This window comes from Manacus vitellinus, unplaced genomic scaffold, assembly GCF_001715985.3.
Source record: "Manacus vitellinus isolate BGI_N305 unplaced genomic scaffold, ASM171598v3 scaffold_77_pilon, whole genome shotgun sequence".
Classification (NCBI taxonomy): domain Eukaryota; kingdom Metazoa; phylum Chordata; class Aves; order Passeriformes; family Pipridae; genus Manacus; species Manacus vitellinus.
In genome coordinates this window covers 493,022-517,718 of record NW_021940802.1, presented here as the reverse complement: position 1 = coordinate 517,718, position 24,697 = coordinate 493,022, and the positions used below count along the sequence as shown (strand labels likewise).

The following is a 24,697-nucleotide window of genomic DNA, read 5'->3' as shown; positions in this document are numbered from 1 at the left end:
ATTTGGTCTCTCATAAATCCACTGGGAAAAAAACCCGATTGGTTTAACCTGAGGCAACAGTTGCTGAACAGAAAGGACAATTATACACAAACTCTGATCACTTTTGCACGTGGCAACACAGAGAGAAAGGTAAATGAGTTAGATTAATTAAGAGATAAGGTGAATGAATGTGGCTCAGCTGCACTGTGCCACACAAACTGCACTGACACAGGACCAGAGCTGTGATCTCATCACTGGTGTTATGCATGCACTGGACACAAAATTAAGAGCACCAGTGCAGCCACAGACTGAGTGTTCCTAATTCAGCTTTCCAGCAGAGGCTTTAAGCTCTGTTTTCTTGCATGACACAGATCTCAAAATGCTTTACGTAATCGCAGACCCACAACACAAAAGTTCATTATCAGTCGAAAATTCAGAACTTGTGGCTAATCTGTAAGCCACATCTATAAGTTTACAGAGCTGCTGTAAACTGAAACAGGGCCCAGTGTAAGTTAGATCCTGTGAGGGGTAATTTTGGCAGCAGTTCTGCTAAGCTTGTCAGCAGGTGACACTGTATCTGTAATTCTTATGCTGTTTAGAATATGATTTCTGCCACCCTAACATGACTTCGTGCTGGGACCCATGACACAGAATAGCAAATGACCATTTGCATTGGTCCCTTGTAGTCTGCATATAATCTTTACATAATGCTGGAGCAGTACGTTGGGTCACACACGCTCTGTACGTGTGGTTAAACATCTCTTGGAACAGCAGACCAGGACAAAACAGAGAGAGCAGATATTGTAGATGTTCTCTAACAGCAGCATCTTGTAGAAGCAGGCATGAAGTAAATAAACAATAAAATAATATTTGTCTGAAATTAACAGAATTAAACTAAACAGCGGTTCCCCGAAGTGGAAGTGGCAAGGAGCCTCACTGTATTAATCTAATTGAGAAAAAACCAGCAGACTCTTAAAAAGACTACTAATGTTTTTCTTAAGCCTCTCCATTGCCCTCCTAAGGTGCTCTGGGCCAAACAAATCATCTCCTACGTGGGCAATGCTTTCTCTGGGTGCCCCTTGGAGGTCTGGTTTCACTCATACCAGTAATTCACAGTCAGACCCTTCATTAACACAGGGTTGCTGTGGTCCCACTGGGAGTCCTGCAGGGAGATGACCACATACTCATATTTACATGTGCACCAGTGCAGGATCAAGACTGAATAAAATTAAGTCTATTAAGTTGCAAAGCACAAGCCGTATGTTAAAAAAAAAATAAAATTAGTCCAAGCAAAGTTTTTATTATCTTTGTAGTTCCTTTAAGCACAAACAGTAGAAACCATAAAGAGTAAGTGTAAAGGAAGTTTCGTCTTAAAAGCATCCCAGTGAGCTGGTTCTGAACAGCAGAACAGATTTTCTGAGAGATGCTGTCAGGAAGCACAGAACAAACGTTACTGCTTACGTAGAATTTTTCTCGTTCTAGACTTGATGAAATATTACCAAAAAGATAGCCTGTGTAATATTCATTAACCTGAATATTAATGGTGGACTAAAATCATGCTGTGTCTGTAAAAGAAAGCCAAACTGACCACCTAAAAGCAAAGTAAAATTCAGTCCCAATGTGGACTTCCTTTATATTCATTGTGAAGGTCCCGGGAAGCTATGTTGCCTTTTGGAAACTATAGATTTTAGCTCCGTTTTTCTGTTAAGGACTAAAATGTTTCAGTCAAAATAGCAATTGAAGACCTGTGCACAGTTTTCAGAGCTGTATGTGTGCACCTCGACTGTTGTATGCAAGATTTTTTGGTACAGCTGTGCATTTTGTGCTGGAGCTATTTTTTCATAGCAACCAGAGAGTACAGTATGTTCTCAAGTGCAATTTTTAGTAAAGCTTAAGAGCCAAACAGAATGTCCTTTCGCTGGCTGGAGTCAAAGCCTAACATAATAACGTTCATTGGCGAGGTAAAATCCTTCTTGAATGAGACAGAACCGAGAGCTGCCCGAGATTATCCGCGGTCAGGCCGCGGAGTGGGAACGACGACAGAGGAAACAACTGCTGCCCTTCTGCCACCATCTCATTTTCAGCTCCTTTCAGACCTCTCCTCTGCATCTGCATCTTTACTGCCAAGTTGAGGAATTGCAAGGAAATACAGGAATACTGGGAGTGTCCATTAGAACCTGTAAACAGGGACAACAGACTTGGCAGGCTCGGTCCAAACCCTTCTAGAAGCCAATGGAATGATTCAAAGGATGAAATTAAAAAGGGGAATATACTTGCACTGATTACACACTTCACATCCGCTTAGACTTGATTTAAAATAGTCCTTGCACTGATTCAGTAATGTTTAACCTCTTCAGGAATAAAATAGAAATTCCTTAGCTGGTGAATAGCTAGTGAAGACCCTTTGTCCTTTCACGAAGCAACTGAAGATGCTGGACATAAAACAAAAAATTTCACCTTAAATAAATGTTAGTAGGCAGCAACTGAATAAAAGCTGTCTACAAAACAGGGTTTTAAAAGAAGCCCTTGGCTCAGTTCCAGTGATGCTGCTCTGACCACCTAAGCCCTTTCTTTCTGTATGGTTTTGTACCACTCATAAAAATCTCCTGGAGTCTTAGTCCTTTTCCTTCTGTTATCAGCAACAATCACTTCACAGTTAAACATTTTCTCAACATGCCTGAAAATATTTCCCAAGGGAAGAGGGAACCTCATCCAACTTTGCTGCAACATCACTAGTTTTGTGCCTCAGCACAGGCTCAGTTGTGACAAGGCACCACCATGGCCTCGAGATATCAGTCAGGGCGTAGGAGAAGTTTTACCTCATGGTAAAGGTACCCAGGTCTCTGGTTTCAAGTATCAATTCCATGATCACAGTGTAAGTTTACCCCAAGCAGAGCTGATGATTTATTCATTGGTTTGCTCAGGTGTTCATGAGGTGAAATCTAGCTGTGGAACAGGTATGGCATCTGTGTGATGCACCATGGGGGGAAGCATCAGCTTTCCCATAGCATGTCTCAATCCAAGGAGGCATTTTGTAACAACACCTGCCTGCAGCATCTGAAATCTATATTATTTTAGGCAGTGACAGCACTAAAACCCACATTTTGCTATTTTCTGTTCAAAGACAAAACTCTTATACTCTGCTTAATTCACCCTTTTTTCTCTTCAGGGAAAAGAAAATTGTATTTTATTAATCAAAAAGCAATAATGTGAAGGTAAGAAAATGTGGTTTGCCTTCAGGTATGCTTTTTATAAAAGACTTAAACATGTGGCATGTGAACCAGGATTGCACTGAGGGATTGATGGAGAGGAAGAAAGAGATGTCAAAGTCCAACTCTGTGTGTCATTTAATTGGTTTGTCATTTGCATCTGAAATTAAAAAGAATTGCCTGAAAGCAACAAAATAATTTTATCAGTCAAAAAGATCCCCTGCTGGGATTACTTCTGTGTGGCAGTACTGCTCTCTTGAAAATAATAATCCCATTCCATAATCCATCAAAAGCACACATTTAACAGTGAAATATTCTGAGAGGAAAAGGCAAATTCACATAACCTCTTCCTGACATTGTCTGTCCTATCATCAGGCTCAGAGATGACAATAATATGTAATTAAAAGCAGGGAGGTATATGGAGGCAGCACAAAAATTAACAGCTCCTAAACAAAGCTAAAGAAACAGCAAGTTTTCTCAAAGAAACAGCAAGTTATTTCGGGGAGAAGATGGGTTAGTGCACTTCCATACACCAACAGCTATTTAACATCGAGCGGCTCAATCCTGAACACACTTAAAACACTCAGAACTTCAAAAAGCATATTTGCTGCTTACAGAGGGTCAAATGTGAGCCAGCAGCACTCAGTGTGGTGGGATTTGGCCCTGGATTGCCTCACCTGAGTGATGCAGGCCCCGGTGAAGGCCACGATCACGGCCACGATGTTCACGGTGAGCTGGAACTGCAGGAACTTGGAGATGCTGTCGTAGACGTTGCGGCCCCACATCACAGCCTTCACGATGCTGCTGAAGTTGTCATCTGTCAGGATGATGTCAGAGGCTTCCTTTGCAACATCTGTCCCTGCAATACCCTGGAAAAAAATCAATTGGGAACGAAATGATCTACTGGAAAATATAGGGGCAGGTAGAACTCAAATCTTCCTGCTCGTTCCAAGTCCACAGTTGTACGAAGGTTTCCCAGCATAGTAACAGTGGCTGCTGAGTATATTCTGCATTTTATATTTGCTGGAATGCAGCTCATTTGGTCTATTTTTGAAGTGAATAAGGACGCAGAAAAGGGAACTGACAGAGCAGTGGAATTCATGTGATGATAGTTCTGAGTGTTTTAAGTTATCAGCTTAATAACTAATGATCTTCTGAGTTATTTTTATCATGGAGGATTTTATAAATATATATCATCAGAATCGGTAACAAAAATTAAAATGATGTATCTTAATATATACAGTCAGAGTACACTTGGAAGACATCTTTATGTTTAGTGATAGATTTTACCAAAGCTAAATAGTATTCTACTGTTGGGAAGAAAATACTTCATTTTTCTGTATGGACACAGGATTCTGCATATAGCCAAGAATTACTTTAGGTAAAGTAATTGAAAAAGTATCAAAATATGCAACAGCAGTGAATCTGACACAGTAAATTAAAGGATTCTGATGCAACATGACTCACTCCCTCCAATATATGTCTTCACTGACAAGTAACAACTAAGCAACTTAACATTTAATGAACGAAAAACATTTCTAATGACACAAATACCAACAAATATGCTGGAGATTATACCATTGCAAAGCCAACATCAGCTTTTTTAAGTGCTGGTCCATCGTTGGTTCCATCCCCAGTCACAGCTACCACCTGCCTCTGCTCCACCTGTGTGCTGTCAATGATACCTGCAGAACATGGACAGGAGTGTGGGTACAGACAGATGGAAAATAATCAGCAAGATAAAACATCCCTCCAAAAAAGCAGGGCCTGGATCATATAGAGCTCATAATACCACACAAGTCTTACAGAGTTGATCTTGAAGGAAAATAATGATGAAAGCAGTGTCATCACTCTTACACTACTAGACATCACTATTAGAAATTACATGGAAAGTTCTGATCCTGCATCACCAACACATCAACAAAACCTGCACAGACTTCAAAGGGAATGAGATCAGCTCATTATGTCCTTTTGGAAGGTTTTTACTATTTAAAATTATGTGTCACAGTAAACCCATCACTCTGATATATGGAAAGGATTTGCCAAAGACTTAAGTTTTTAAGACCTGATTGCTTAAGGCTCTCCCAAACTGTGCCCAAACTGTAATACCAGCTTTACTAGAAGGCCTTCTGGCAGTCAGTTTAACCTAAAGATAAGAAACATCACTGCTGAATTTGATTTAGCTGCAGCCAGATGAGCATTTAAACAGCCGTGTTCAATTCTGCCAAGCAACGATTAAGAAGGTAGGAAATAATTCTTTAAATTCTGGAGCCAAACATTTTAATAAATAGACATAATAAAATAATTTCTACTTTCATTTTGAGATTATTGGAGAAAAGAAAGCACTTCTCACTTGGTGAATCAATTTTCACACAACTAGCCTGCAGGGAAGTATTTTCCACTTATGCAGATAGGGAAAGTAAGGAAAAGAATGAAGAATTTTTCTATGGCTACAGAAACAGCCCAGTTTTTTAACAGGATGTGGATGGATCATTCACCACTCATGTTTTTATTACCATATCAGAGTCCATTTGAATATGGGTCCAGAACACAGGATTATTGTATAGGATACAAGAACACCTCTCCATATTAATAACTTAGGGGGAGAAATGACAAAATTCCTTATGCTAAAGCATTTTGCACAAAGTCATAACCTCTAAAAACAATTATCAAAAACCTACCCAGTGTGAAAAGCTTTCACTCTACTGTGAAAAAAAATAAAAAATCACTCACATATCAGATAACTAACCAGAAATAGGAAATTGCAGATTACAGAGCAATAGCTGCCTCTTGGCAAGGTTCAGGCTTATCAGGCACCAGAAGATTGCAGAGCAGTGTGGAAGCAGTTAGTGCCCTGTATTTTTCAGACTTATGAAAATCAGAAAAAAAAACCTATCTCAGATAAATGGCACATTATTCTGATAAGATCTTACAATTACAGCTTGCAGTTTGTTGGGGTGATTTGCCTTTGGTATTATTAAGTAAACAGGGACATCATCTCTCATTACTACTAAAAACATTTATCTTGGTCTTCCCCTTTTATTATTTATGCATCCTTTGATGTTAAATTAATAGTTGAGGTTTCTGAACAAAAAATTGTTAAATCTTCTGCTAACTGAGTTCCAAATGGGAGCACAACTCAAATCAAGTTGAGGAGGTTCTAATAATCTCCTAATAGATATAAATGGCTATAAATAGTGACTAATGTTGATGACTATACTACCACTGCCCTGCATCAGCCAATTGCTGGATGCTCCTAAGTAATTTACAGGGTTTGGTAGTCATTCTCAAGGTTTAGTAGTAATTTTTATCCCTAAAAGCAAACTGTGCAGCTGGGATAAACCCAGATCATGGAACTTCATAACCAGCAGCCATAGAAAAATAGAGATAAAATGGTCTCAGTTATCACCAGCATCTGAGCCCCAGACCTGCAGTGCAATGCCATCAGAAATATGGCAATGCATGGCACAATATTATGGGGATGGATCTCAGTGCTATCCATGGGAAGAGAGAAGGTCTTTGCAAAACTGTCAGACAAATTTCTAAAATGGAGCAGTAGCGATAATTTGGGATTCAGAGGATTTATCACAGCCACACTTACGCTCTCTGACTTCTGCCTGCTCTTTTTAATCTGTTCCCCCTCCCCTTCCTCGCACTGCTGAATGTTTGCCTTCTTTCCAGCACTCACCTCCTTCCAAACACATTTACTTTTTATATTTTTTAACATCACTCCGTTCATGGCTGTGATAAGTTTTCACCTGAAGGATTTTCTTCAGTATTGAGTAACATATAATATTAACAACTATCTAATATTTACAAACAGTGTAAGGAGACCAAAGAGAAGAGTGATGCCCAGTAAAGGCTCTCCCTCTGCAGTTCTGAGCTGTGGAGATCAACTGCTCAGTGAAAAATGGAACTGAGGACACGACCTGACAGACGGCCAGGAGAGAGAATGACCATTGCTTTAGCATTCCCTGGCCTTTCCATTCACTCTAAGTGGTTAAAAAGAAGCTTTGGTATTAATTAGCCATGTCTAACATTAAGGGAATTTCTTCAAAATAAACTGCTTCACTCCAGCTGGATGTTTACACACAGTATTTTAAGAAAAACAGGTTTGCAACGTGCATCGGGAGAATTCTTAAACTCTCAGCAAAGCTTCCTGCCAAAACAGCCTTGGCTGTTTAAGTCCCTCATCTTAAGCTGTTTGACCATGACTTTCTTCTGTCAAAAAGAATTTTATTCTACAGCCACAGGAACACACCTAGAGCATAACATTACAGTGTGTTGCACACAGGGGTTTTGCTGACGTGGCAGGAATTTGGGAAGGAGGCACGGAACTTGCATAAGGCACAAGTTTTTCAGGGCAAGCGGTTTGTTTTGGATGAGGGAAAAGATCATATATAAAACAACTATGTAGAGCTGTCAAGAAGGGCACTGTATGCATAAGCTTGCTATAAAAAGTACCAGCACTGCATATGCAACTGGAATTTATCCTGGATTTCCCACCTCCCTCCATCTAACATTAAGAAAGCCTTAAATCAAATGCACTCAGGATAATAATTTAAAGAATATTAACCAACAATGCCTCTTCCATTCCTTTAACAAGGAGCTATTTATACCCATGGCTCAGATCACAACCATCAAATGTAGCCTCAGGTTCTCCCTTTATTGTAGAGTAAATGCTGCTCTATTTAAACAATCCTCACTTGCATTGTCACCCTTAGAGTGCATCAGTAAGAAAACCTTGGCTCTGGGAGGAAAAAAAAAAATAATCCTGGTTTATATGTTTGTTTCTGTCTCAACTGATTAACTCCAAACAGGCAGGCAGGAAAAACTCAGCTGCAGCTGAGCATTTCCAAGGTGCACACCAGTTCAGGTGTTAGCAAAGCTGATCCTCCCAGAAATATAAATCCACAGATTTATATTCCTTTGACAAGCTGAACACAGGCAGACGCAGTAATATATTTTCATGTTCATGTTCTCTTCAGATTAGTTTTTAATGCTGCCAAACCTCCTTGTTAATTTAAGAGGAATTTAGAAAGTCTGTCTGAAAGAGGAAACTCAAATTCATTTTAGTTACGGGCTTAAGTGCGTGTGTGGATAGAGCTTTAAAGGGTAATGTGGAAATGTTATATTTGACATTACAGACAGCACTGGCAATTGTTAACTGAACAGTCCCCCCCAAAGCTCAGGATATCAGAATGCAGAGCAGAACACAGCTAAAACACCAGGGTTTCTAAACTAAACACGAATGTTTTTTCACTGAAACCCTAAAGGGGAACCTTGAAGGCATCAGTGCCCCCCAGCCCTGCACTTCACACCCCCCACAGAGCCCTGGCTGTATTTACAGAGCACAGACCTCCAGACTCGAATGCAGGAGAGCTCCTACTTTCTTTAAGCCATTTTTATGTTCTTTGCTTCAGGTTGAAGTTTTTTACGTTGTGGAACAGGTGAACTTTCTGAATATTTCTTCACAGGAATTTAAAGAAAAACAAGCTTTGACATTTTCTCTCCCATGGAAATCAAACCCAGTTGCAACTTGCAACGTGCTGATATTTAATTTTAGAATTTCGATTGATGCACTTTTCTGTATTTTTGTTATTCTACCCAGTCTCGTGGCATGTTGGCATTAATGAGGTTGTAAATATAATACCACCCCATGCAATAATATTTGAAATATTTTAGTAATTAAGGGTAATTATTACTAATCTTTTCTTCTTTAAAGTTCCTTTTCTGCTTGTTAACAAACCAGCCTTACATGAGAATATCTGATTTCAATATTTTTTAAATATGAGGTTTTTAAATTATGTTTCAATATCACAAAAATAATTCCAGTTCAATTTGAATATATTGGAAAATATGTATAACTGGTAAAGTGAATATTTCTTTTATCTTCTATATCTTCTTCTACACTTTCTGATGATATTTCCCATCAGCACTAAAGAGATTCTTCCCATAGTGTTTTTTTTTAAAAAATGACAATTTGGAATTATTTCAGCAATAACTTTATAAGGACATATCAGTATAAATGATGTGTGTTTTTACTTGTTATATTTTAAAATTGGGTAAAAAATATGAAATAATACCAACAGGTGCCTTAAAATCCATATTGTATTTCAGTAGGAGACTGAGATATCTAAGATTTTTATTTCACTTAAACAGCTTGTGACAATAAACCACTTTAGAGTATTTTTTTTTCCAATCTACCTCTACTTCAAAGCCATAAATAGTTGAAAGCAACCGTGTGCCCAGCCTGAAATGCTGAACCATGCCTTCCTCTAGTCCCTTAGCAGCAGTAAAAACAAAAAGGAAAAATAAAAATGATCCTTTTGCTGGGTGGGATTGTGCTATGTTAACGAGAAAAAAAAAAATATTCCCTCCAGCAGCTGCATGTCATTAAAAATTAAATATGAAAAAAGTTTATTTTCTGACGTGTATTTTTAGCCCAGAGCAGATAGAATACATCAAAGGAGAGAAAATCCTCTTGATCCCTCAAGTGTCTGAGAAAAACATAACATTTTAACAAGAGGCCCAAAACTAGTGAACATTTAAATAGTTTCTTGTAACTTTTAATGGCCCCTGGGGTATTACCAGCCAAAAAAATTCTATCATGATTTCCAGAGAGTTGTTCTTGAACTTCGTTACATACTTAATTGCTCTGTCACTTGACCTTGCCACATCTTTAAAACATTAATTGTATCAGTTGCACATGGCATTCAGTAGTAAATATCTTTGGCATTGTCAAAGTGCATATGCTATAAAACATCAACAATTTCTTGCCTTTTTTTTTTTCTTCAGCTCTCTATTGATTTCAATTTTCCTGGAAAAGGTTTCATTTTCCTCTTAAGGGAAAATCCTGAATCATTCAGACGACTACTCCCAAGGGACTTATTTAATCCACTTAATGAAACACAAATTGTTGTGTTTCTGAAACAAATAAACTATTAGGCTGTACTATTATCTGTTCTTTAAGAGGTCTAAGACAGGATTTTATATGCACAAGTGAAGGGAGGAGACTTCAGCTGACTGTGTGCTGTTTTCATCCTGATATATGGAGCTAACAATGCTCTCCAAACATTTTCAATCCTCAGTACCTATCAGTAAAATGTTTTCCAGCACATCTCCCCCAAATACGTATATCATTTATAAATTACACATTTTTACTACTATACTAATAAATTGTGGACATTATAAAACATATATGGAAAAGGAGGAGATAGAGTTTAAACAGGATGTCTCCACCTGCCCTATCCAGCATTAGTGCCAGGGTTTACAAGATATGGATTGTTCAGGAGAATTTCAGTGTTTCCAGAGCTCTTCACACTCACCAGTTTCAATCCCAAAGGACCCAACTGATCCAATCTTCAAATTCACAGTGGAACTTTTGCTCTAAAGACATTCAGACATTTTTAAAAATGCCATGATGCTCAAAAGCCTTTGTAATCAGTCATGTATGGAGGCATGGCCAGGAAATCTTGTACAGCCAGAGGATTCCCCATCTAAATGTGAATTACTATTTAAGCAGTCAACCAACTGAAAATGTGTCACTGATCAGCTGGGTCTTATCCTGAATTTTAGCTCCTCCAAGATTTGCTAAGAAGGGGCTCTCCAGACCTTGCAGGGCCTTAGCAAAATAATCCAGCTCTTTCTTCAGGAAGCCAGGAAAGAGCCATCTGCCAATGGTTCTTCCACCTGTGCCAATCCCCCATCCCAGCAGGGCTAAAAATGACGTTTTTGCTGATCAGAAACTGTCTGATTTCATCAGCTTTCAAGTGTGAGCTTCAAAGTCAACAGAATAAGATGTCAAGTCATCAAAAATTGCGAGTTACAGTTATGAAAAAGGCTCTATAAAGAAAATTGGAAACCAATCCCTCTTTCACAGAAGCATTCCATCTGCAGACAGCACGGGGAGAGAACATCATTTGTATAGTGCAGTTTTTACAGGACAGACTCTAAAAATACAGCCAGAAATCTAAAGGAAGCCAGTGCAAATCATACAATTAGTGAGTCTATAGGAACAGGGAATTGGCTCAAAATCCCCATCTCCACTCATGGAATGCTAATGGGGGCAGCTCCGAGTTACACCATCACAAAATCTGCTGTTGTAACAGGAAAAGTTTCTTTATCTTGGAATATTCTTTAAAAATAATTGTCGGAGAGCAGATGCACTTGAGAGACTTGATTCACTCTGAGATTGTTCTCATCTTAAAGGTATAGGCAAAGACTATAAAATCTGTGTCCCCTCTTGTTGATATGAGTAACACCCTGTTTCTCAACACTATTTGCTTTCTGACCAGCGAACACACGTTTTCCCTTCCCATCTAGGGCCTCATTCCAGTCCAATTCGAAGTCACAAGGCAAATATGAGATTGTCTACATCTATTTGCCAAACATCTTATTGGTATTTCTCCTACTCCTGCCAAAGAGTTCCCTATTATTTTCCACCTCAAGGCTGAGGCCGAGCACAAACAGCAGTGACCTGGTTACCGAGAAAACTTCCTGGCATTAAGGAGAGATGTGCAGTTAAAGGTAACAACTCAGCTATATTTGTGACAGCAAAATCTTTACAAGGCAGATGATGTGCTGCAGTAACTGTGGCATTAACTTCCACACACCCACCTTTCACCAAAGTGTGTTTGTCCGTGGGGGACGAGCGAGCAAGAACCCGGAGCTTTGGCCAGATTTTGTCAATCCGCTCCTGCTCAATCTGGAGAGGGGAACACACAAAAAAAAAAACCAAACCCAAAACAATTAACCTGTGATTAGCAAAATGCATAATGTATTTGTGTCTGTGTGTCTGACAATTCACTGCTCAAACCTGCAACTTTTCTCCAAAAGCACAGGGAAATTACAACAGTCATCAAGCTCAAAAAAGGCAGTTTATTACTACCAGAGCTCAGCTGTTGACTAACAGGGAAATTTTTGGCACAGTATCTAATCAGCATTTCTTAACATCTTTATGGATAAGTCCACATGACTGCAGATACAGGATTGGGGAACTTCTCAAAGCTTATCAAACATGTTTACAAGTTTGTTGCTATACTCTTCATTTTAATCCAAGTTCTTCATTTGGCACCAACAACGGCAAAATTTTCTCTGTACAGCAACAGGAACAAGGACAAATCTGCTGCATATACCAACATTCCCAGGATTCCATCCATCAGTGCAAGGAGTAAAGGACTGTGTCTGCTCATTAATGATGGACTCAAAGAGACAGCATAGATTTTACTTTTTTAGAGCTGACTTCCAATATCCTGTGCGTGAGCTCCATCATTTATGAGGAGTTAAAAATCCTCAGAAGAATAGATTTTTATGCAAATCGTTAATGTGAGTACATTAGATAAAGTGGAATAAATTAAAGCAATGAGAGGAGCTGGTTCTCAGAACAGACTGCGTTTTTAGGAGCAAAATTGTTGTTGAGCCCCTTCTCCTCCTTACTACAAACCTTTAATGTGCTTAGTTTTGATTTCTTTTAGACCAGTGCTCTGGATCTAAAAACTTCAGAATTGGGCCAGCACTGAACTGATACCGGCTCTGCATCAGGAAAAGTAAAGACTAGAATTTCACTGCTGTTTTGAACTGGAAAAGGCTGGGGGTAGGAAGAAGCAGCAATGTTTCCAAGGAGTCTTTACCCATCCGAGGAACACACCAGCACAGGAGAAATATTGCAGTGTTCTCACAGGTTTCTAATAATGCATTGTCCTAGTTAGAACAGCTGGGAGCAGTTTATCACTGGATGGGTGTAACCCAAAACTGTGTATTCTACAGCCTTCCATGCCATTGCCCAGAAACTGTTATCAATAGAGCATTTACACCCTCTGCCCAGAGCACCCCTGACTCCTCAGGCTGTAAACTGGGTGTTCAGAGGCCTGGAGATAGGAGGGTGCTCCTGTCCTCACACCCAGTGTGGAACTGTGAGATAGGAGGATACTCCTGTCCTCACACCCATTGTGGAACTCCCCTCCCTGAGGGAGGTACTGAGCATTCCTGCCTGAACTGGAAGATATATAATCTTGGAGTCTTGGGACTTTTTTAACCACTCGTGGGACCCAGAGGAAGACTGCAGACCACCACTCTCAACCAGACTGCAGATCACCACTCTCGACTGGACTGCACCAGCACTCTCACCAACAGGTTTTTTCCCTCTTCTTTTCCTTTGGACTCGGGGCCCAAGGAACAGCACTCTGTTCATGCCCCAGGGTGCTGGGTTATACATTTGGGTTTTGTGGGTTAAAACCAACTGTTTGTCTGCATAATCGTATTTACTGTATTATTTTATTAAATTGCTATTCTGACTTATACCCTCTCCTTTGAGTTGAGCTCATTTCCCCTGCTGGTTTACCTTTAACCCAGCACACACATTCATGGATTTAGACTATGAGTTACCTCTCCCTTCTCGTTTCGGATCCTTCTGTTGAACTCTTTCCCTTCGAGGCAGAGAAAGTCTTCTCCTGGGTGGATGATGCCACACTTTATGGCGATGGCCCGGGCTGTGTTGATGTTGTCCCCGGTGACCATGCGGACCGTGATTCCGGCTCGCTGGCACTTCCTTATGGCTTCTGGCACCTGCCAAGCAGGGAAGAAAATTCCCAGGTAAGAGCTGAAGTGCCAGTCAGGTGTTCCCAGCTGGAATGTTTGGAGGCTGAGAAATTCGTGAAGCAAAAAGAGAACTCGGACATGTTATGGCTTATTATTGTTACTGGGCTCTCAGGGAATTGAGGTTACACCACGGGCAAGGCAAACCCTGCATGAAGAAGCAAAAAAACCTGTCTTTTAGATCAGTTGCCTAAAGTTTCTCCTGACTTGAATACAAATGAGTGCTCTGCAGCTTTATTGACCTTCAGCAGCAAAGTACAGTGTGCTGAGCCAAACATACGTGGGAATATGAATGCAGAATACACATATTTTATGCAGACAATTATTTGACTTCTGAGTCAAGTTTTGTTTCAATAAGATTATTTTTAAAGTTGTTGTAATTTAGCACTATCACACTAATTTGTGCTTATCAACAGGTGAAATTTCTAAACATAGGAGTTTAAAATCACATCCATATTCTTTGTATTTCAAAACCTTAAAAATGAAACATGACTTTAGTTCTGCTCCCCTGTTGCACAGTGAGAGAGTATTCAGTGTGTAACAGGGTCTGTGAGATTAATACAGAAGCTGTATAATGACTTGGCATCATATACATCTTATTTTTTAAGAAAAGAAAGATTTTTATAATTAAAATGTACAAGATCTGGGAGATTCATTCCTAACATTTAAATAAAACTCTTTTAATACAGCTATTTGGGTATATGAAGCCTACAGAAAGGCTCCATGTCTACAGCTCAATTTCAGATGGGGAAAAAAAAATCCATTCCCTTAAACTATATCATAATTCATGATTCATTTATAAATTAATATCACTAACCAACTAATTCTGTCTCAGGATATTTTTACATTATTATGAAAGCATTATTTCTTCAAGACAAAAACAACAATATTATTTGACAGGGAAGAATAAGAAAAGTGTTTAACACATCAAGAACAGCCTAAATAAGTATGTTCAACACATCACCACTTCTCTAAATTTCATTTTTACCTTAGAAGGGTCTAAGGACTCATCATGATGACTGAAGCCCTTCACAGAGCTACAGGAAAATGAACTGCCTTAGTACAGAATACAGAAAAGGACAGATGAATATAAATATATATATATATACATGTGTGTGTGTGTGTATAAATAAATATTTTTTTAAAACTATTTTAGAAAGGGTAATAAAATGGACATTACTGGTTACAATATGAAAACCTGTCTATATTCTTCTTGCCAGTTCAGTGCACCTTGTTGGTCACAACCTCTGTCATAGATATAAGAATATTGCAGAACTCAACACCAATTAGAGTAGATTAATCTCATCTGTTAGTGTGAAAAATGTTAAGAAAAAGAGACACCATCTACAAGCTTGCACTGCTAATTTTGTGCATTTCTAGATATTTTAATTTCCTCTGTGGCCACAAGGATGTGACACTGCTGAGGGCAGGAAACTGCATTTACGTGACAACCCTTGCTCTGAGCCAGAGTGGCAAATTCTGCACTCCTAAGGATTTCCTGGGGCCACAAAAGCTGAATATCTCAGACTGAAATTGTTCACCCTTAAACCATACCCTAGATCATGGTTATTCTAATCAGTGGATAATTTCACATCATGTTTCTGCATATTTATTACAGGCAGTTGTGAAGCTTTTATTTTCCAAAATGCCTCACCAAACCAACACCTAATTGAGGACCATAATAGTGCTTTTCCCATGATTACAAGGAAAAGCACCCCACTCTCAGAATGTGTCCCCAGAACGTGCTGTTTGCAGAATGGCTCTGCCAATACAAATTACAGAACCAAGGGAAGAATTCAGGGACAGAGTTTTATCTTCCAGTTCCCTCATCTCTCGCTGAGAATATTCTTCCCACAAAGTTGTACCCTGGAAGCATTATTTGGACCTCAAGCCTTTTAATATTATGAAATAGATTTCTAGACAGGAATGTACAATCAGATTAAATCTATTACTTAAGCAAATGACTCCTGATCTACCCAGTTTCCACATTAATAATCCTGACTATATCCCATTTGTCAATTTGAAATGCCCTTAGTATCCACTTTAACTGTGGTGACCCTCATGCATAGGACATGACAGATTTAGATGACTATCTGGAAAAGCAGAACAGTGTATGAACCATGAAGGAGAAAAATAAATTACAGTGCAAAAAGAAAAAAATGGTCTATTCCCACAAAGTGCCAGTCCTATTAAACAAGGTCAGGGGAGGACAAGCCAGTTTCAAACACATCTCAAACTTGCATATAACGAGAGAAATCATTCTGTCTTCCTCTTCTGTCATTTTCTGGACAGCTGGTGGGTGGTATCTGATTAAATACTGTGTACAGTAATTACAGTTAAAATATTGTTCATATTTTTTTATTGCTGTAAGGGAGAAAGAGTGTTGGCAGACTGAGTGGGCAGTGGAAGCAGATATTTTCCATCAGTTTTGCAGAGCTTAAGCACACATTGTACAATATCTTGGTTTATTTTCTGTCTGCAAAGAAAAACTTCCAATGCATGCATGCATGCATAAAGCATCCAGTGCAGGAATCTCCTTCTGAATCAGGTGACAAATAAATGGCAGAATTTGGAAGTGATTTACGTTCTTCTCCCAGAAATAACAGACTGTGGGTGTTCATTGGCAAATCAGTGGAAGGCAGTTCAGACTCATTAAAATCAAGCCAGAAAGGCTGTCAGAATCAACAGAGGACCTCTGCAGGAACAAGACATCATTTTATTTGTTCTCTTCTTGTGTATTTATCAAAGACAAATAAAAAAACACACACACAGTGTATATAAATATCAAGCAAGTAGTGCTTGATAAATCCAGCTCCTACTAACAAGTAAACTGGTGTGTGAATTAACCTGGGAATAATGCAAAAGCCACAGGCATCCATGGTTGGCATTCCAGACAAATCTGGAGAGTTGCTGGACATCATTGTTGAAGAATTCGTGCAAATAGTTTCTTTTAATGCACGGAAGGAGATGTGAGTGCAAGGGAGCTCCCAGCAGGACCACGAGAACAGATGCAGCACTGAAACCACAGCAGCAGGACCCCACTGACCCCACAGGGATTCCCAAGGGGAAACATTCCATGGATGCACAGGAGCCGTGTGCCACAGCAGCTCTGTACACACCATTATCCATGTGTTAACTCCAACAATGAACTTAGGGAAAAGGAAAAACTGAGCCTTCCCCAGGAAACATGGGAATGTAATGTAAGTGAAGATAAAGGCTGCCAGGATCATGAGATTGGATTGTTTCATTGGAATTACTTAATCTATCACTTCTGTCAGAATAAATTCTGATATCCACGAATGCTGAGAATATCAATAAAACAGCAGTTGTAGTAGTATTTCTAATTTTTGTGTGTTTTGGGTTTTTTTTTTTGCCAGAGAGAAAGCACTTTGAAAATTCATACACTCCAGTGGTGACTCTATCAATGATTGGGCTTAATTCTGGCAAAATATTGATATTCCTTATAACTACTCAGCATCTTTGAATTTGCATCAACAATGGTGATTTCATGCATGTATATCATGATATTCCAACCAAGTCAGACATTCCATAACTAGGCAGGTTTTCTGAAAGTTATAGTTGTATTCTGGCTCTGGGTTTTTTGGTTCATTTCTTTTTTCCTGTGGTACAGTTACTGCTTTTTACTAGTGTGTGGAGTGGTAATAATAGTAATAATTCAAACATTGTTTTAGATGCAATTATTTAAACATTGTGTTAGATGTTCCCATGATGTTATTATCACTTTGAAACAGTCAAAAGGAATAAGGTGGGGAAAAAAACAAAACAAAGCACAGAGTCCCAAAACCCAGATGGGTTTTACCAACATTTGGTAGAATTCTGAAATTCTAAATATTTGATTGTGTGTCTTGTAATGAAGTAAGAAGTGTTACTGCATATTCTGGTGTTAAACCACAAGAAATTCAACACATTATTCAAATATTTCTTTAGAAATAAGATGTTTTCCTGCCTTCATCTCCTCTGATTCTTTACATAGCAGTCAGATTTGACCTCTTTATTTTCAGTAGCGTTATTCACTTTTACCTCATGCTCCAAAGAAATTATTCCCTACGAGATGAGAGCAGTACTCTTACAAAACACACTCATAATAATCACATGAAAGGATAGTTTGCAGCTATTTTCAATAATAACTCCAAATCCCACTGCTACACAACCCCTCAGTCTCTCACACCACACATCACCACACTTAAAGCTGTTTTCTAACGTGTATCATGAGTTGATTTTGGAGGGATAGAGGACTCACTGACAGTTCCAGTGGTCACTGAGAAAATCTTTCTGAGTTGTATATATATATATATGAGCTAAAGCATTAAAGGAACATTGCAGACACAACTTCTTAAGGATGCTTTAAAACATTTTTCAAGACTTGCAATGTCAGGCTTAGGGACAGATGGGTTAGCAGCAAGAGACCATCTGATGACAGATAAAGTGAGTACTGGTGTTAGTGGAGATAAGGAGTTTATCATACAGTTTTCACCTAAGCAAGGGGGTTTTTTTTATATTATAACCTTGATATTGAAAAATGCACTCAGCAATGTCCATTATCAGGTAAAGAACAGTTATGTTGGTACCTGTAGTTGTATTGTGTTAGTTCCCAAAGTCACAGCTCTTACAAGTTTGTAAAAACCTACTTTATAAAGAATTCAGGGAAATAAGTCAGAAAAATCTATAATTTTCATGTTTTAGTAAAAAAAAAATAAAACCCTTACATGTCTAGAATTGCCAAAAATTCTCAGTGAATCAAATACAAAAATTCTGACATGGTTAAAAAAGATCCAGCAAAGATGTAAAATGAGACAGAAGAACCAAAAGAGACAAAGATGGGCAACAAACTACTTTTTGTGCAGCATCAGAACTGACAAGAAAAATCTGAGTTATCTTTCCCTGACCTCACTCCAAAGTAAACCATAGCCACTAACCATGTACTGAAGTAACAGCAGGATCAGAGCAAAGAGAGTGGAAACTCCTGGATTGTACACTCAGCACTTCAACTCTGGGACTTACCTTCTGTCACTGCTTCTAAACCCTAAAACTGAATTAATTCTCCACTGTCACCATTAATTATCAAGCACCACATATCTATCTATCTATCTATCTATCTATCTATCTATCTATCTATCTATGTCAGAACAGTTTCTACTTCCTATTCCACCCTTGGTACTACTGAGTAATATAATTTACAAGTGTAGTAGCAGGCACATGCTTCCAGTGTGAACACCTAATACTGATTTTCTCAGTTGAGTTGAGTTGAAATTTTAGTCGTATTTATAGAAGCCATTTAAACACAGTACCCATGAAACCTTCAGCCTTTTCATGGCAGCCTTTCCTTGTCCAAATATATTAAAAGCAAGTTTTTCTGAGTAATCATCAGGTACAATTTTAAGACCATTAGTAAAGTGGCAACTGTTACAATAAACCACAAAACTCCAATTTCTGGAGAAAATGAGCATGTTGTCCTTATAGTCATGGCAATTATAATCACTGCACGTCTTCTTTGCTTGCAGAGTTGCACATCACTGAATTACTACAAGGAAAATTCTTTAATGTGTGGGAGCACATTAAAATTTCTGCTGTCCTCCTGTACACTACTCCTCGACAGAAGGTTAAGTCATCTCCATCCTGTAGTTCAAAAAGCCCTATATTTCTTTATTTAAATATCTGTTGATTGCTAGTTGATTTTTATCAGGTTAGTAATTTGGCCTTTTATCAAGTAAAGCCTGTTTCTAAAGCTCCCTTCCATCTTCTTCGACAGAACTAATTTAAAAGAATAAGATAAAACCCGTAAGAAACCTGTGACTCAATTTATATTCAGCTCTCTGAGAAAGGTTTTACAACATGAGAATTGGACATACCTCTGGCCTTACTGGGTCTTCAATGCCAACAACACAAATGCAAGTCAGGTCAGATAAGATGTCGTTCTCGTTGTCCCAGTCGGGCTCTGGGCTGCTGGAAAAGTCTCGGAAAGCCACACAGATGGTTCTCAGCCCATCACAGGCCATGGGCTCTATGACTTTCTTCACCATTTCATCTCTGTCCCGTGGTCTGAAGACACGAGGTTCCCCAGCTGCGTTGAGGATCCTGGAACATCTGTTTTATTTAGGGAAAAAAAAAGGTTGATTCTGTGTTTGCATGAGTACTGAAAAGTATCTTCCTGTATCAGCTCATTTCAGTTGACACTAATCCGAAGGAAAGTTTTAAGCTTCTAGTGGAAATTTCTAGAAGATTCACTGCTGAAATATCAGGGGGAATTTGTTTGTGACTTATTACAGAGACACTAAGTGCCCTTCATCCATTATTTCCTCAATACCCACGTAATTAATGGGCTTAAAACTTATACTGAAATTGAAAAATATTTATTTTCCAAAGGGGCGAAATGTAAAAAATCCATTTGTAAACTACTGAATTAGACCCAAATTTTTGGCAGCCAATGATAAAAACAGGCCAATTTTGCAAGAGTGAGCACTTTAAAAAAAAAACTGAAAAAGAACATTAACACCTCATACTACTAAAGTGTATCATATTTCTGGTGGAAGTAGTAAATTCCAAATTTGAAAATTCCCACTTATTGGTGTCAGAATATTTTGCATTTTAGAAAAACAAAGCAACTAATCCACTGAACTTACTTCTTGAGGACAATTTCAGAGGCCCCTTTGCTGTACATTCGGAAGCTGCCATCTGGCATTTTAATAACCGTGCTCATCGACTTCCTTACGGAGTTGAAGGTGTAAACTTTATAGAGCTTCTCCTCAGGGATGAGGCTCCGGACAGGCTCATAATCCTGCTTCAAATCCAGGACAAATCCCAAGAGGCCACACTCTGTCTTATTGCCCACCTGGCGAGGCAGCCCACCCTCTTTTTCTGGCGGCTGAAGAGAAGAAAAGAGTTAGACATTGATTTCTCTAATAATAAGCAGGAGACAATTAATGAAGCTACAGCGTACAGTCTAAGATCTGAAATTGTGCAGCCACACATCTTCCAGTTTTTAAAAGCAGGGGAAAAATCCACAGAGCTCTAACAGACTTGAAGCATTGCTGCTCACAATGAGAAACATTTCGCTGGTCTCCTGTATTTCTTTTCTTTTAAATTAGCCACTGGCAGCTCAATAACTTGAGATGGTCTGGCAATACATCATTAAAAATGAAGTGACTTTCTTTAGGCTCAAAAACAAGTAATTCAACTTCTTGCAAACTGAGGATTTCCTTTTCTCCCTTGCTTAGAGTTACACTGGTTTCCTGATTTTCATGGTTATAACAGTAAGTTAAAGAAAGTTCTGTCCTTTCTTTCCTAGCAGGCATCTTTATGTAAAAATAAATGTGCATCCAACCATAGCAGTAAAAAATAGGTCTATATCTAAAAGTGCCCATTTTTAGAATTAGCACACTTTAGTGTGCTGCTTCAGACAAGAAATGCTTTGTATTAGAAAAAAAATGGAGTACTCTAAACACTGTGCAACTCCTGATAACTCTCAGTCCTTCTGGGACAAGGAAGGCTTTACCTTGACATCCAAAATATAAACAAACATTTCATGTACAAACTTTCTTGGAAGCGTAATACACTCCAAACCAAACGTTCTTGTGTTGTCAAGACTCCAGATCGACCTAAAGGGCCCAATGTGTGAACTATAGACTGTTGATAACTTAAATTTTGTTATGCTCACTAGAATTAGGAAAGGGTTCCTTAAGCTAGGGTCAAAACTTCTCTTATGGGAATCAAAGCAAGAAGTCATTTCACAGCTTTAATTTGCACTGAAAACAGATGTGGATTGGATTCAAGACAAGACTGTAAGTCATCATTTTCAGTGTGAGTTAAACATTTACCTCACATTTTGCAGGACTATGTTCAGAATCCAAGTTTAGTTTCACTGTAGACTTTAAAATCCAGTTTACATCAGAAATGGGATTCCTAAGTAAATGGGATTCCTTATGTCATCCCTCAGTGGGATGAGGGTTTATGTAGGGAATGATTAAAGTTGAGAATCAGTAATTCTGCTGAGATTTGGTTTCTTGCTCCAAGAGGAAAAGGGGGATCTTTTAAGTAAGCATAAGTATGTAAGTGCTCCAGATAACCACCAACAGCAGCTGACTTGAAGAATGAAGGTCAGACAGATAATAGTAGACTGCTCTAGAACTAAAGTAAGCAAATAAACATGAATTTTTTTCCCATTAGAACCATCTTTCTATCACCAAGAGAACATATACCTGGTGACAGATAAATAAATGTCATCTCTTTTTCGTGAAAGATGCATCTGGGGAGAATAACACAGAATAACCCAAAAACCTTTGTCTCAAAGAGATTTATCCTCCCAAAAGGGATTGTAACATCTTTCTTCTCTATGAACCATCATTATTACTGAGTTATATGGGCCACACTGGTCTTGCAATGGCATTTGAGTGTTACTCCAGGGTCAATGTAATACACCAGTATGCAGTAAAAACGACAATATGATATATTAGTTTTATTATCTGTTATAACAACTTGTCCCACTATAATCTCATTATATTATGATGTAACTTCCCAGTGGATTCTCACATTCACTTAAGGATCTCTAAATCAAAATGCAAGTGCTTGTAGCATCTGGAAGGATTTGCATTCAGAGGATATGAAACTCTCAGTTAGGAGTCAAAAAATACTCTTTAAAATACAGTGTTGTTTAGATAAATAAGGTTCATTTTCATGGCATTGCAGCTACGTAGTTCCTGAGACATGCCAAGGACTCCAGGTTTCTCAAAGGAACAGTCATCAACCTCCCTGCCTGGGTGGAATTGCTGGGAAAGATCAATTCCTCTGTCCATATCATATCCAACTTTTTCCATTTTAGACCTAAATCCTCACTGATGCTTTGCTTGTCTCTGCCACTGAAGTCAGTGAATCTTGAAAAATGCCTAAAATATGAATGAGATCAGGCCACTAGAACACACATGGAAACCAATGAAAGAAACACAATCCTAGACAATAATTGATTTATATATATGATTTCATCATGCCCTGATGTGAATGGATATCAAGAAAACAAAAAGCTGCCCACATCTCACAACATAAAAAAAACTAAATAGCAGAGCCCTTCCGAAATCGTTTTTATTTCAGCAAAAAGTAGATCACACTCTGCTGTTCTCACTGCGGCCTAAAAATAGATTTCTTTCAGGGAACATCTTTTCAATGCAAATATGTAAGCAGGGGGGGAAAAAATACCAGTGAAAAGAAAAGGAGCAGACACTTCAGAAAGGTTTCAAAACCTAACAAGCGGCCACCTCCCTCCAGAGCAGCTGCTGCCTCCATACTCTTTGTACATCACATTATAATAAAGCATATGGTGGTGAGAGCTGGCAACCAGCACTTCCTTCCCTGCACTGTTTCAGCTCAAAATCCCCACGCCAAACCCATCCTCCTCGCAGATTGTTCTGGACAACCCTTTGCAGGAGCTGCTGCCTTTGAAACTTCCTGCTGGGCCCGTTATCTAAATTTATTTCTGGCCGAATTCCGTCCGTGGCGCCCGGAAAACAATTCCGAGGGCAGCCCAAAGGGTTTGTTTGGAATAATTAAGTAGGAATGACTTCATTGGCTCCTCGGAGGATGAAAAGCCTTTGACAACAGAGGAGGAAAACTGAGCTTTGGCAGTGAGGACTCAGTCGATTGTGACGTTTTCAGGAGCTCAGTGAAGGACCTCCTTCAAGGCACGAATCAGCTACAAACTCTACCATCTTCTACCAGGAAGAGACTGATCCAGTGTCTTCCTCCAATCGTGATTTTCCCCTGATCCTTGCAAAATTTTTTTTCCAAGTGTTTCTTCCGAGCCTTTGTGTTATTCGACAGCAACGTTTCGATGGCGAGCAAATACTCGCGTGTGAGAGAAACCGCGGACAGATGTTTAAATAAGAGTTGTTCCAACCACCAGACCAAAATAGGTTTCTAGGTCAAAGTACAGCTGCCTTACTGAGGCTTAAAAACACCAATCCAAAGCCAGTATTGACCTGACAGTGAATTTGGATTACAAAGGGAATTTTCAGAATTATTTCGCTGAAAAATAATTGACTAATAAACGAGTTTTAAGAAGGAAGAAAGTTAAAACTGCGGGTGTAATTTATAGAGCACTTCAATATTGAAAATTAGATTAGGAAATTATAGTGCTTTCATTTTTACCATAAGTCTTCTAAACCTCATTTTCTCATTGCCCCTTCTGACATGGAAAGAGAGGACTTTGCAAGAAGATCCGAGCAGTCTTTCCAAATTAAAATGTTAGGATTTCACATATTTTCTAAGTCTTAATTTGGTTTTTTGTAATTCTCCTGTGTTCTACAGATTGAACTACTCCTTTAGAATAATGATGATTGTAAATATACCAATTTATTAAGATAAAAAATGAGCTTTGCTAGAGTATCATACCCCTACTAGGTGTTCTATTAGAGCTCAGAACCACAACAGACAAATAGACAGACGAAAACAAAGATTTTCAAAATTAAATTGCAAAAGATTTCCACTCCATAATCTATTCACTCAAACAGAAGAGAAAATAGAATTAAGTACATATTTAAACATGATGTATTTAAAACGTAAAATAACCAAGAGGGTTGAATGCTGTTCAATCAATGTGATATTTTTAATTCCTAGCACTGTGAAAAGAACTACTGAAAAACTGTGATACTATCAAATTCATTACATAATTTGAACCAATGGTTTAATGTAAGACATCTAGAGCAAGATAAAAACATACAGCATTTGTAATCAAATATTTCAGCTTTTAGTAGATACAGGTTTCCTTAACTGACTTCAAGGTAAACCAAGACAGATTTAAAAATTACTGGTTATTTTGGAGGAAAGCTTCAGAATTAAAGGAGTTCTTTTTAGCCAAGGATTAAGAAAACTTTGCTTGGTTCAATAAAGTTTCCAGTTACAAAATG

General features: G+C 38.6%; 1 protein-coding gene across 7 annotated transcripts in view; it reads right to left on the bottom strand.

Moving 5' to 3' along the window:
* The window catches only part of ATP2B2 (ATPase plasma membrane Ca2+ transporting 2), a 360,194-nt gene that overhangs the window by 33,910 nt on the left and 301,587 nt on the right, over positions 1–24,697 (bottom strand). For all 7 annotated transcript variants that reach the window (XM_018084874.1, XM_029964651.1, XM_018084876.2 and 4 more), the window contains 6 exons: positions 20,426–20,667; positions 19,655–19,889; positions 13,575–13,754; positions 11,808–11,895; positions 4,767–4,873; positions 3,866–4,057 (listed from right to left, as the gene is read on the bottom strand). In XM_018084874.1, the coding sequence (XP_017940363.1) occupies positions 3,866–4,057; positions 4,767–4,873; positions 11,808–11,895; positions 13,575–13,754; positions 19,655–19,889; positions 20,426–20,667 (1,044 nt within the window). The remainder of the gene's footprint in view (positions 1–3,865; positions 4,058–4,766; positions 4,874–11,807; positions 11,896–13,574; positions 13,755–19,654; positions 19,890–20,425; positions 20,668–24,697) is intronic.